Here is a 12,409-nt window from a genome sequence, read left to right on the forward strand (position 1 = left end):
CGGGTATGTAAACAAACGCATTCTGAATGAACAAAGCGAGGGAGTGCTAAATTCCTGTGATTGTCTAAGAGTAATTTTCGAAAAGAAAACTGCAAATGATAATGCGCAATAGAGTTTACTGGAAGTGATTTTGTGATTTCAAAAAAAAAAATAATAATCTTAAAGTTTTATTTTGTTTACCTACTTTTGCATGTTGTTAAATTGGTAAAAATATTTATTCTACGATGATGTTGTTCTACTGGAATTTTTCTTGTCTATTTTATTGCTCAAACCTTGCGATAAATTGTAATCTCTCTTGAAAGACCAAGAAGTGAGTGCAACTGCACAACTCCTGCTGAGCTATGTACGCCGTTAGGCGTCACAAATCAACAAAATATGAACGAACCAAGTTGGCTCTGGTTCGATAATGGCGGCAACCGGTAATGTAATTATTACTTTTTGGGAAAGAAATTTACACATAATTAAATGCAAAATTTTAAAATTTTTATGCTATGTTGTTTTCTTGATATGTAAGAATGTTTTTATTACATACATGTAGTTTTTTCCTTAGTTCTTCTTTAAGTCAAATCAACTAGTTTTAATATAAACAAATAAAATTGGATGATTACAGAAGAGGAAATGATAACAAAGAAAGAATTACCAAGAATTTTTTTTTATATATACTTGTTTTAAGGAAAAAAAAACAATTTAACCCTATCCGGGGTTAAATTGTTCTTCTGGACGGGTTTTATCGAACATAGCATGACAACACAATCATGCTTGTTTAAATTGACTTAAACTTGAAACACCTTTAGTACATCTTGAGAGTAACAAAATGTAGCAATGGATTTTTTGCTTATGTCAGCACTTATTATGTGGCTTTTTGTCAACATAAACAAATAAAATTGGATGATTACAGAAGAGGAAATGATAACAAAGAAAGAATTACCAAGAATTTTTTTTTATATATACTTGTTTTAAGAAAAAAAAAACAATTTAACCCTATCCGGGGTTAAATTGTTCTTCTGGACGGGTTTTATCGAACATAGCATGACAACACAATCATGCTTGTTTAAATTGACTTAAACTTGAAACACCTTTAGTACATCTTGAGAGTAACAAAATGTAGCAATGGATTTTTTGCTTATGTCAGCACTTATTATGTGGCTTTTTGTCGGCTAACTACTATCTGTTTCATATTAAATTCCTTTATTCATCCTTTTTTCACGTCCAAAAAAAGGTTATTTATCAAATTTTACATAATTCATATGAAAAAATGTTAAAAATTGCCAAAATTTCCGATTTTCCAGATTTTCGGTTGAAACATGAAAAAATGGGGGAAAAAATTAATTTCGGGTCCGAAATTTAAAGATTGCTCTCACTTAATGAAATGAAATTGCCCTTCGCAATGGTGTTAGGAAAGAATTGAAATAACAGTATTGCATAACGACAGGAAAAATATGTATTTATAATAAAATAAACGACAAATGACTAGAAGGTATATAAATAAAAAATTGTTAGTGTCCCTCCTTAATATATTTGACAATTTCATCAGACTTCATATGTTTAAGTGCATAAATGAAGGAATCTTCAGAGGCAATTTTTAACATGTGTGTCAGATCATACCACTTAAAACCCACTATTTGGATAAGTATTCCTCTGGATTTTAATGGTTGAACAGCTTTTCCGATAGTAGGGTCATCTTTACTACCTTCAAGCCTAGCATCCGACAGCATAACAAAAATCTGAAAAGAGAAAATAGTGTTCAGTGTGATATTTGGATTTACAACAAAACAATCCAACGATTTAGAAAAGAAGGTTGGAAAATAATCGATTCGTTAATTAAAGCAATAAAGGGATACATTACATACTTTTCGACTATTTTTACGCATTCCGTGTTTCGAGCTGAATAAGGTGTCATTTGCAAACTTCATTGCCAAATCAAATCGTGGACCAGACTTTCTGCTTTTCACTGCATTAATCTTTCTTATTAAATTCTTCTTATCTAGTGCGGCGTCATTGAAAGCATTAAAACTAAAAATTGATTGACTGTCTTCAGCAAATGCCATAGCTGCCACATGGGTCTTATCCGCTCCAATATCGAACGATTTCACAAGTTTTTTAGCCAAAATCTTTGCGTCTTTCACGGCGTACCTCATTGGTGTGGAAACATCAATCGCAATTCCGAGATCAATTGGCTCAGATACTCCACAAAAGAAAAAAGAGTTAAGATACATAAAAGGAAATCGTTTTTCAAAGAGGGTAACGAAAATTTAAAAACACTTACAAACATATGGTAGAACCAACAACAGCGCACCAACGATACAACACATTGTTGGAATGCTAGAAATCATCTTTCTTCTCGTCTAATACGACTTTAAAACTTCAAAATATTGTAAATTTAGTTTATATGTGCGTTCTGAGATATGCTTCAAAAAGCTAACTAAACTTTATAATTTTGACTTCTTATACAGCTATTTGTATCACGTGAGTTTACTTTCGAATCTACCCTTGGTTGCTGTGATAGCAAGGCGCTAAATTGATCCAGAAGTCACGTATTAGGCCCGCTATTATTTATTATATAAAAGCAAAACATTTAAAAAAAAATTATCTATGAGAATACAACAACAAATTCACAGTTGTTTTTATAAGAAGTCTTAAAAAATACTTAGTTACACACTAACAGTTACACTTCGCGGTGTCAGTTATATTTAGTCAGTGTATTTATACTGAAAACAATTACAAAGAACATTTGTTTGTTATCTCTTGACTTTTGGAAAACATACGATGAAGTTTCTATTTTCTTTACGTTACAATTATTAAGAAGTTTTTATGATTAGAAATAACAGTTGAAAACGCCGCTTTAAGGTCGACTCGTGTACATTAATCTTTGCGCAGATTAGGCGCAGTTATACTTTTGTTGCAAGGTATATATAAGACTTTTAAAAAGATTTTGCTGAAGTCCAGCTGACTAACATCACAGTTAAAACTTGCAAGGATGCTAAAATGAACTGGATTGAAATGTAACGTTTAGCTAATACCGACTGTTGGAGTTCATATGTTGAACGCTTCGAACAGTACTTTATCGTAAACAAGATCGACGATAAGAAAAAAAGTTGCTGTGTGTTTAACAGTTATTCGACCAAACACTTATACGTTACTACGAAACCTTCGATCACCGGCCAAGCCTGCTTTTCCAGAAATTGTGCTGATGATTAACTTTATCTAAGTCCCAAACCCATCGCTGTTATTGAGCGCTGCAAGTTTTATAAACGATGGCAGCCAGATTATGAGAACTTGGCAAATTATATTGCCGCAGCTTGCAAACTTTTTAAAAAATGTAATTTTGATGACTTTTTAAATGGTTAAGTGAAATGTTTAGCTGTAATAGCCAAACATTGCACAAAAACATAAATTAAAAACCCTTTTTTTTTCTTTCGCTGTTTTTGAATGAAATTCTCTTAGAAAGGCGTCCGCAATACCTTTTACGATTATATTTTAAAACGAGTGCATCTATCCATAGAGTTCGCTTTTTAGGCACTGTCTCATTTCTTGAAATAAAGATTTATCTTATATTAAGTTTTGTTTTATTTCAGCAAAAAGCAAACCCATAACATCAAATACACGTCAACAAACTTCATCAATGGGAAAAGAGTAAACAGCGTCACATTTTTCACCTCGACCGGAAAGAAATTCAAGTTAAAGTGAGAAAGACTTCAATCAACGTTAAAGTAATATCTACCGTGTTACGTTGAAACATTTCAAAGATGCTTTCGGAGACTTCGATCCTGGATGCAGCAATCAGTAACAAGAGAAAAATAATAATGGAAACAAAAAAAGAAGAAAGTAAAGCAAAAAAATATATGGTATCTACAATAAATTTATTAACATAATTATATTAGAACTTATGTGTAGATTTATTGTAAGTAAGTTATAGTTTTCACATCATAGAAAAGCTATATATGACAACGATTTGTTTGTATTTTTAAACTTTCGTGTTTGTGCTTTTAATCATTCGTGTTTGGAACATTAGTGTCGTTTCACATTCAGTCTGGACGTTTTTACAAAAAAACGTGCATTGCGATTGTTTATTTGCTTTGGGTTAGATTGAGACGATGTTTAAAAGCTTTACATTGATATAAGTTATGCACACGAAGGATTGACAACACATAGTACACATGGTAAGTTAGCAACTGACAGGGGTGCATACTGTCTTCCTATTCTTAAATTAAAATATAAACTTAATAAAAATAATGGACGTGATAGATGTTACAGTAATTTGAAATTTTTGTGAATAGGTATTAGAAAATGCTCAATCGGCAAAAAGAAAAGTAGTTAAAAGTCATACACTTACGCAATAGCCGAAGAATTCTTGCAGAAGAATCAAAAAATTGGTCATCTTATTGATTGATTTTGTTATTACAATTATCTCTTTATAATAGCCGCATTTTGTCTGTCTGTCTGCGAAAGCCGCTTCCTGTTACGGAAACACGAAATGTGATATATAAAGGACGGGCGACCCCGTGAATTTTTCCACGGGTTAACGGCTAGTCTATATTATAATACCCGTATACGTCTGTCCGTCCGTCTGTCTGTCACGCAAAATGGTAGCTTAGCTGCGCAGGTAGCGAGACGCACGCAATACGGTATAAAGGACGGGCGAACCCGTGGAATTTTACACGGGCTAAACGACTATCCTGGAAAAATATCATGGAGGTGTCATCATAGTAAAAACGGAACAAAATTAAGCAATATCACCAAATTTTTTAACATTATCATTTTTCCTTCTATAAGATATGACCTTGTCAACATTTTTCTTAATTTTATTGAAGAGTGTTTTTTTTCCCTAAACGTTGGCGATCTTTCACAAAATTGCTACAAAACTGACTTCTCAATTACATCTTTGTTTGTCAAACTCTTCTTATATACATTGTAGCTATAACATATTGAAAAATTACAGGTGTATAACGAGCATGAGACTAGAATTATTTCAAATGTTTTTAGCAATTTCATATAAATATACATTTTAAATGCCTTGTCCGTACCAAGAAAATGTTGATGATTTCCAGGTTTTCTACATACACATATTTGACGTTTGAAGAATCACGGAGAACATTAGAGAAAAACGGAAAAACAACTGGAAAAGTAAGGGAGTGGATTAAGTGCTTATTAATCATACATTAATCATTGTTAACTGTCTGGATTACCGACGTGTAGCGGTATTGCCCGTCGTCAAGAAAAATGGTAGCCTTAAATGTAAACAAGCAGGAAAAAACAAGTTTCACGACGCATTGGAAAGATTAACTGTTACAATAACCAGATTCAGCAACATTTCTCTGAATGTTTTTTTAACATGGCTAGTTAACTAGCTACATTGTTCATAAAATACGATGATCTGACATTTTATTGAATTTTTTATCTTTTTTTCACTTATTTTTACATGGCGAATATTAAGAAACCTTCTGGTCAGATTTTTTTACAACCCTCAACAGTAAAACCACCTTCCTTTGAAACGACCTTACACTTTATACCTGCAGAGGATGAGTAAAAGCACATCTCCTAATGGTGTAATGAGTGCTCAAACTATACAAGGAAGCTCCCAGCTTTCCCAATATCTTTCCATATTCTACAACATAGTGATCATTGGTGGTGACAAATTTTCTTAGCTTTTCAATAGCATCTCTTATGCCGATCTTCGCTCCTTTATATTTTGAATCTACAGTTTTTATGCATCTTCTTTGCTTTCCATGTACCTATGTACCTTAGAAACGATTGGAGATACTTTGATTTGATTTTTTTCTTAAGCTCAGCATATTCTTTCATATTATGATGCAAAGACGAGGCGGATTCGTAAATATTCGCAAGATTGCGTTTTAATCCTTGCTTTTATCACATCAATTGAAAGAAAGTTCTCGTCAAAAGCCTTGCCATATGGACAAATAAAATCCTTGAGAAACTGCTTGTAATACCTAAATATATAAGTATGTTTTAAAGTCATATTCTCACACATCATTCTTACACATTAAAACAGAAACACAAAACCTCATTTTTGTCGTTTTGAAACACAGGAACATATTATCTAAACAAATTTCAAAAATCAGTCAATTTTTATTATTTACATGAAATTCCTTGATTTTTTTATCGTGTTTTGTTGTTGTTGTTGTTAAATCAAATGATATTTAATTGCTTTTATTTAACATTAGTACTTAACATGATCAAAAAAGTGTAATAAAATTCAACAAAAATACATAAAGACAATAGTTAAAGCTCTTCTCTATATGTATGTTAGATATACTTTATACGCAATTCATGACCTCTGCCAGGTTATGAACCTCTGACAGTTAAAACCTCATAGTTAGGCATGCCGCTAGTCAGTAAGAAGAAAAGAAATGTAAATCAATATTTAATGTTATCCTAAAATTTGACATCGCCAAAATCCATTGACCCATTCACGCAGGTACCCTTAATGCTTGGCCAACCGACCAAGCATTATTACAGGGGACCTGATGTGTTGGAAGCAGTATATTTGGAGAGGTAATAATGAGACGGTAGTATAGGAGTGGACGGGGTCCAATGTGTGCGCGTATAGAACGACGAGGAAAAACAGGAAATAATAAAAAAGGACGTGAATGACGTGAAAAAGGTGGCAGTGTTTAAAAAGAAGTTGATCGTGGGGGGCTTGATCGTGGTGGTTGTTGTGACGGTGGAAGTGCTAATGATGGTCGTGACAATGATAATGATGATTGTGTTTGCTCAGTTGATTGTGGCGTTGGCCTCAATGGTAGTGGTTGTTAAATCGATATCGATGCCGGTATTAATTCACCACCACTGTGTGAAATAGTTTAAAATGAAGGCGGAATGTGTTTAAAAAAATTACATTATTGTTTGTCGAATTACCCTTTGCTTTTATGATGCGTATCAAATCTCTACTTGTTTGTTTAAACAAAATCTTAGAAAAACGATATGTTTTAAAGACATTCCCAATTTTATTCGATACTTTTTGTGGACTCTCCACAAGAAAGCCACTAGATACTTTTTTTTCCTACAAGTGTTCAGAATTTTTTTTGCTTTTCAGAGCAGGTATTTATGAATGACTAGTATTTCCTTATTTTGACGGTTAAAACAAGGAAAGAGCACAGGCTTTGTGGTCTTATGCGTTGTGGATTCATCTTTTTTTTATTATGCTTTACTACATATTCGATTCGAAGGAGGTTTTTTGTGATGTGTGATTCCGCCTTGTGATCCTGCTGAATACTTCTTTGATTAATTACAATTGTCCGAAAGAACCTTCAAGCTTTGGATGTTAATAGCAAGTCCGAGACGCAAAGATCACATTTTTCTGGACTAGTTGTTTATAAACATGTTTATAAAAAAATCAAATGAACTTTAACACAAGACTCCAATGTAAAACCTTGATCCCAGGGCTTGTAGCGTTTTTTGATGAGGATAAAACGCGTACGAGGCCTTGGTACAACAGACTTACTTAACCAATGAGATTGCGTGTACGGCTTTTTTAAATTATGTTAAAAAAATTTTTCTGGTTTCTTGTTTATGAAGAAAATATTTATATTCACGTTATTTTTGGCTTTTCTTGCATCGTTTACAAATTTATCGAAGCTGTTAAGAAATTTTTAAACATTACTTTTGTTTTCTCACTGATGGCGAAAAAGGCAGCTGACAACTGAAATGGAATGTTGCAACATCCTGTCCTGCGAACGAAAATAACATGTACTTCTCACCTTTTGTTGGGACATAACACGGTCGACGCTCGTTATCTCGACCTTTCCAAGGGAATGGTGAATAAGGTCGAAATAACGAAAGTTCGAGATGGTGGATAGTCGAGATAAGGAGCGTCGATCGTGAAAAAGGTCGAGATAAGGAAAGTTCGAGATAACGGGTAGTCGAGATATTGGACGTGTTTTAGCCTACGAGAGGTTGAAATGGCGAAGGGACCAATAAAAATTGGTCGAGATACGGAAAGATCGAGATAACGGGTAGTCCAGATAACGAGCGTCGACTGTACTTATATTCAGTTACAATTTTTGCGTTGGTGTGATTATATTTAGTGTCGACTGCTCTTGAATCTTGGACTTATTCTCCAGAGGTTTATTTATCTCTTCAATTATCATTAAATAAATTTTTTTTTTTTGACTTTTAAAATTCTTCAGTCAAAAAAACCCTCAATCAATGTTTAACGTATTGATACAGAATAATTGTACTTCAGGGTCGACGTATCAGGTTTTATATAGTTTAGCCGAGGAATTGATAAGCAAGGTATTTGAAATTGACGAGTATACCATATATTTCCGATTTTTCCGATTGATACAAAATAATTCTCGTCTTAGATTCTATGTATAAATTCTCTATTGATTTTTTGTTTTAATTTAAATTTTTGAGCAATATTTTTTAATGATTTTTTTTCACCAATACACCTTTCCCGAATGTCATAAATTATAATAACTATGACGTCATCCAAAATTTTATAATGGTTCTTTGCTCTTCAAATAAGGATATTCAGATAGAATATTAAATTATCATGAAAAAAGGTTTTAGAGCAATATAATATCCTGGTTAGATTTTTTTTAGATTTGAAGAAAATAATTATTTTAAAAATGAGGCTATTCTTGGAAAGCTCGGCTATATAAAGGGTTTGCCCATAATTGTTAGCTCGAATTTGAGGCACTTAACGAACAGAGATTTTTACGAAATTAGGTAATTTGTTCTACCTTTTGCTAAGGAACTTAGAGATAAGAAACATTTTTAGTATCGACCGCTTTAATTGAATTTGGCATAATTAGGAAATTCGGAAAAGGTCTATTAACCAAAAATTTTTGTGGCCGAAGTTTTTTTGTCTATTTACTTTTCCGTTATCTGTATGCATTAAGAAGCAAAATGCTTTAAAAATATAAGGATGCAGGCGCTTGATTTTTGTGTTTTTAATATTGCGATAAAAATATTAAAACGTGTGAAGCAAATGCAAGGATGAAGCCTATTGAACTAAAAAAAATCAGCAATAAATTAAATATAGAGATCAATGGTATATATGAATTTCATCAAGTCTAAAGCTTAGGTGAAACGAATCCAACATTCCATCCAACATTTTATCATTGTGTTGGACGTTTGTTGGATGAATGTTGGATGACTGTTGGATGAAAATTTTGCACCGATCTAACAATCATAAAACATTTCGTCCAACATATGTTTACTCGTTCTCCATTGTCCATTCATTCATTCTTGCAAAAAAAGATGATCTTCCCTGCTGTTCTATTAGAACTTTTAGATTATGACGACGACAGGCCGTGTCGGGGGTAAACCAGAGAATGGATGAAAAGAAGGAGCAATTTGGGAGAATATGCGACCATTGTTAAAGAACGAATTATTGAAGATCGATTTGGCGTCAAATCAATGTTTCGGATGTCTTTGGAGGACTTTGAAATTGGACTTGGTCACATTTAGGACTTAATAACTCCACAAGAAATTATAGGTGATGCACGGCCAATATTTGCAGTTGAACGGTTGGCATTAACCCTACAATTTTTTGCGACTCGAGAAACGTTTTGTTCTCTTTCCTTTCAATTTCGTATATCTAAAGCAGCTGTCTTACATTGTGGCTGGTTGTTGTAATGTTATCGTGGAAAGAATGTTGCCGATATTTACCTTCTTCGACTGATGAGTGGCTTAATATTGGAGACGATGCGTTCGCTTTGAAAACCTACATGATAAAGCCCTACCCACAAATAAATTTAAGAAATGATAAACAGATTTATAACTATCGGCACAGCTGTGCCCGGCGTATTTCTAAAAACTTACTTGTTATATGGGCAAATAGGTGGAGGGTATATTTTCTTCCAATTCATTTATATCCCTAAAAATTTGAAAAACATAATCCTTACCACACTAGTACTTCACAATATGTTATGCAAAAGTAGTTCTTCAAAAATAGTCTACGGGATAACGGGAATTAATCTTTTTGACCTGGCCTATTTTTCATTGCAGGGAAGTAAGAGCGCTTTGGTTCTAATAAATAGTTATTGTTCTTCTTCTGGTATTACTCATAATTTTAAGAATTCCGCCATACAAAAGCACGCTAGGTTATGATTATTACACACAACCCTTTGTCTGAACCTTTTATCCTTGGTAAATATGCACATTAAAGCAATGAAATCACCAAGACATTAAAGGTTGCTTGGGAATATGGAACACTGGAGTGGCGTATGTATAGGTAATTATTTTATATAACTTGCCTCAATAATTATGAGAGATACACTCTATTGTTTTGTTTCCAGGAGGGACCACAAAAGCAGTTCGTTTTGAAGCTCCCATTCTAGTGACAAAACTGTCTGCCTAGACAAAATTTAACTTAGGAAGTACTCTAAGAACTGGGCTCGTTGTTCAATTATTTTTTTCTCTGTATTGCCACAAAAGAAAATTCATTAGTTTTCTTGTTACATGTGAAATGTTTTGTAAGAAAAGTATTTTCGTTTTAGTCACAGTATTTTTGACTTTATGACAGACAGCAGCTTTTTTTGTCATGCGTTGCATATATTTTTCATCGATTTTCACCATTTTCGGTATAAAGGTTGGATGTGTTAAAAATTAAGTTTAAATTTTTGAGAGATAAGAATTTGATAAATTTCTTTGCAAACAAGTATTTAAAACGGGAAATATTTTTTGTTTTTAATTAAAAAACAAAACTTTAAGTAGGAGAGAAGAAACAATTCTGGGGTTATTTATCATCTTCTTAACTACTTCTTGATGATAAAATGTAGCAACTGACTTAACCTACCAAATTATTTTAGACATTGTTAAATTACACTTTTTTTAAAAATCACACTTTATAAAAACAATAAAACTCAGACTGAGTAAAAAGGTAAGAAAAAGGTAGGGCTCAAATTTTATTCACTGTCCATCAAATTAAAGCACAATAGCTTTGAAAACTCTTCTCACCCAACATGGCAAAACTAGTGAAGATTTCTCTCCACGGCAACCAAAGTGAACTATTTATGCTTAAGGGGGGTTTTCACGAAGCAAATTGAGCGGTGAATTCGACGGCGAATTGTATCTGAGCATGCGCAGTTTTGTTTGTTATGATTTTGCATCGTAATATTAGCTTCGCTAAAAAGTAGAAACAGTTCCTACTTTTTCGCGGCTAAAGGTTTCGCTGCTAGTTTTAGACCAATCAGAACGCGGTTAACCAATGTAAACTATGAATTTGGCGTCTAATTTATTTTGTCGTAAAAATTAAAAAGCGAATTCGCCATCGAATTTGCTGTCGAGTTTGCCGTTCAATTCGCTTCGTGAAAATCCCCCCTTAAAATGAGTTCGTTTTACAATGATCTTTCTTGAAACAAAAAATGGTATAATTTAGCTTGTTGTTGCAATGTTATTGTAGGGAGGATGTATCTACATTCTTTCTATTTTTTTTATCACGGATTTTCTTGACTCTTTTCAAAGCACAAAGCAAAGGAAATTCCTGCTTGCAAAAAACAGTCACACTTGCTGTATTTATCAAGATGCCACACAGATAAGAACATAATAAGAACAATCGAGGCTCAAATTGTGAAAAAAATAAGAACACTAAAGCTCATTAAAATTTTACTGGTCTTTATAAAAAAGTGCAGGTATGCTAAGCTGGCGAATATGTTTAAATGCTTAGTGAATTGCTGATGCAATGACAACTTTGGAGATTATGCAACCATTATGGATCAAAACTCAGATAAGGCAAGGTAAACATAGGTTGTATGTTTAGGTCCATTTATATGCAAAAAGTTGATAACATGCTGCTCCATCGATGAGTTACAGTCTCACTATATGACTACACTGTTTCACTTCATTCTTTAACAACAAAAAAAAGATACACGAGGTCATATTGAAAAAAAAGAGAGTAGAAAAGAAGTCAAAAAAAAGTAAGCACACAAATTTGAGTTTCATTTGTCGACAAATTAATCGGTTTGACCCAGAACATTTTTTCTTCTTTGTCCTGATATGACATGTAGCTCTTATCGTACGTCACAAGACCACTTGTTCAATTAGGTTCAATTACTTTCGTATTTTCTGTTAGTAGTAAACGAGAATTTGACATAGATGATTCATAAGAAGAACAAGACACAGTGAGTAGTTCCCTTGTTACTTATTTTATTTTTTATTTCTTAATAGTTTTTAATAATGTAATTTTACACGTTCTTATAAGTTTGAGTAAAAGTTGCATTAACTTTGGCGCTGCATCAATTTAAAGGGTGTTTTTCAAGTTGTTAGTGAAAATGTATTTCTAAAACATTTGTAAATGTTTTATATGCGCATTTATACGGTGCGTTATAAGTGGATTTTCCAAGGGACTTTAAGTTGCTAATAAATATTTAGAGTAATTTAAGCTTAGTAGTTAATAGAGTGTTGTAAACCTAACGTCACGGTGTTTGGATCTTAACCCTAT

The 12,409-nt window shown here is 33.0% G+C and overlaps 1 protein-coding gene and 1 long non-coding RNA gene across 2 annotated transcripts; one reads left to right on the forward strand and one right to left on the reverse strand.

The window, feature by feature from the left end:
- Positions 1-1,418: 1,418 nt before the first annotated feature.
- LOC130649252 (uncharacterized) lies at positions 1,419-2,653 on the reverse strand. The gene is made up of 3 exons (XM_057455507.1): positions 2,267-2,653; positions 1,851-2,185; positions 1,419-1,724 (listed from the first exon to the last, which is right to left on the reverse strand). The coding sequence occupies exons 1-3, from the start codon at positions 2,331-2,333 to the stop codon at positions 1,497-1,499; spliced, it is 630 nt and encodes a 209-aa protein (XP_057311490.1). The 5' UTR covers positions 2,334-2,653; the 3' UTR covers positions 1,419-1,496.
- A 57-nt stretch (positions 2,654-2,710) lies between these two features.
- On the forward strand, positions 2,711-3,951 carry LOC130649240 (uncharacterized). Its single transcript, XR_008983024.1, has 2 exons — positions 2,711-2,906; positions 3,576-3,951. It is a non-coding gene; the product is annotated as an uncharacterized LOC130649240 (long non-coding RNA).
- The last annotated feature ends 8,458 nt before the right edge of the window (positions 3,952-12,409 follow it).

Source organism: Hydractinia symbiolongicarpus, chromosome 7 (genome assembly GCF_029227915.1).
Source record: "Hydractinia symbiolongicarpus strain clone_291-10 chromosome 7, HSymV2.1, whole genome shotgun sequence".
Classification (NCBI taxonomy): Eukaryota; Metazoa; Cnidaria; class Hydrozoa; order Anthoathecata; family Hydractiniidae; genus Hydractinia; species Hydractinia symbiolongicarpus.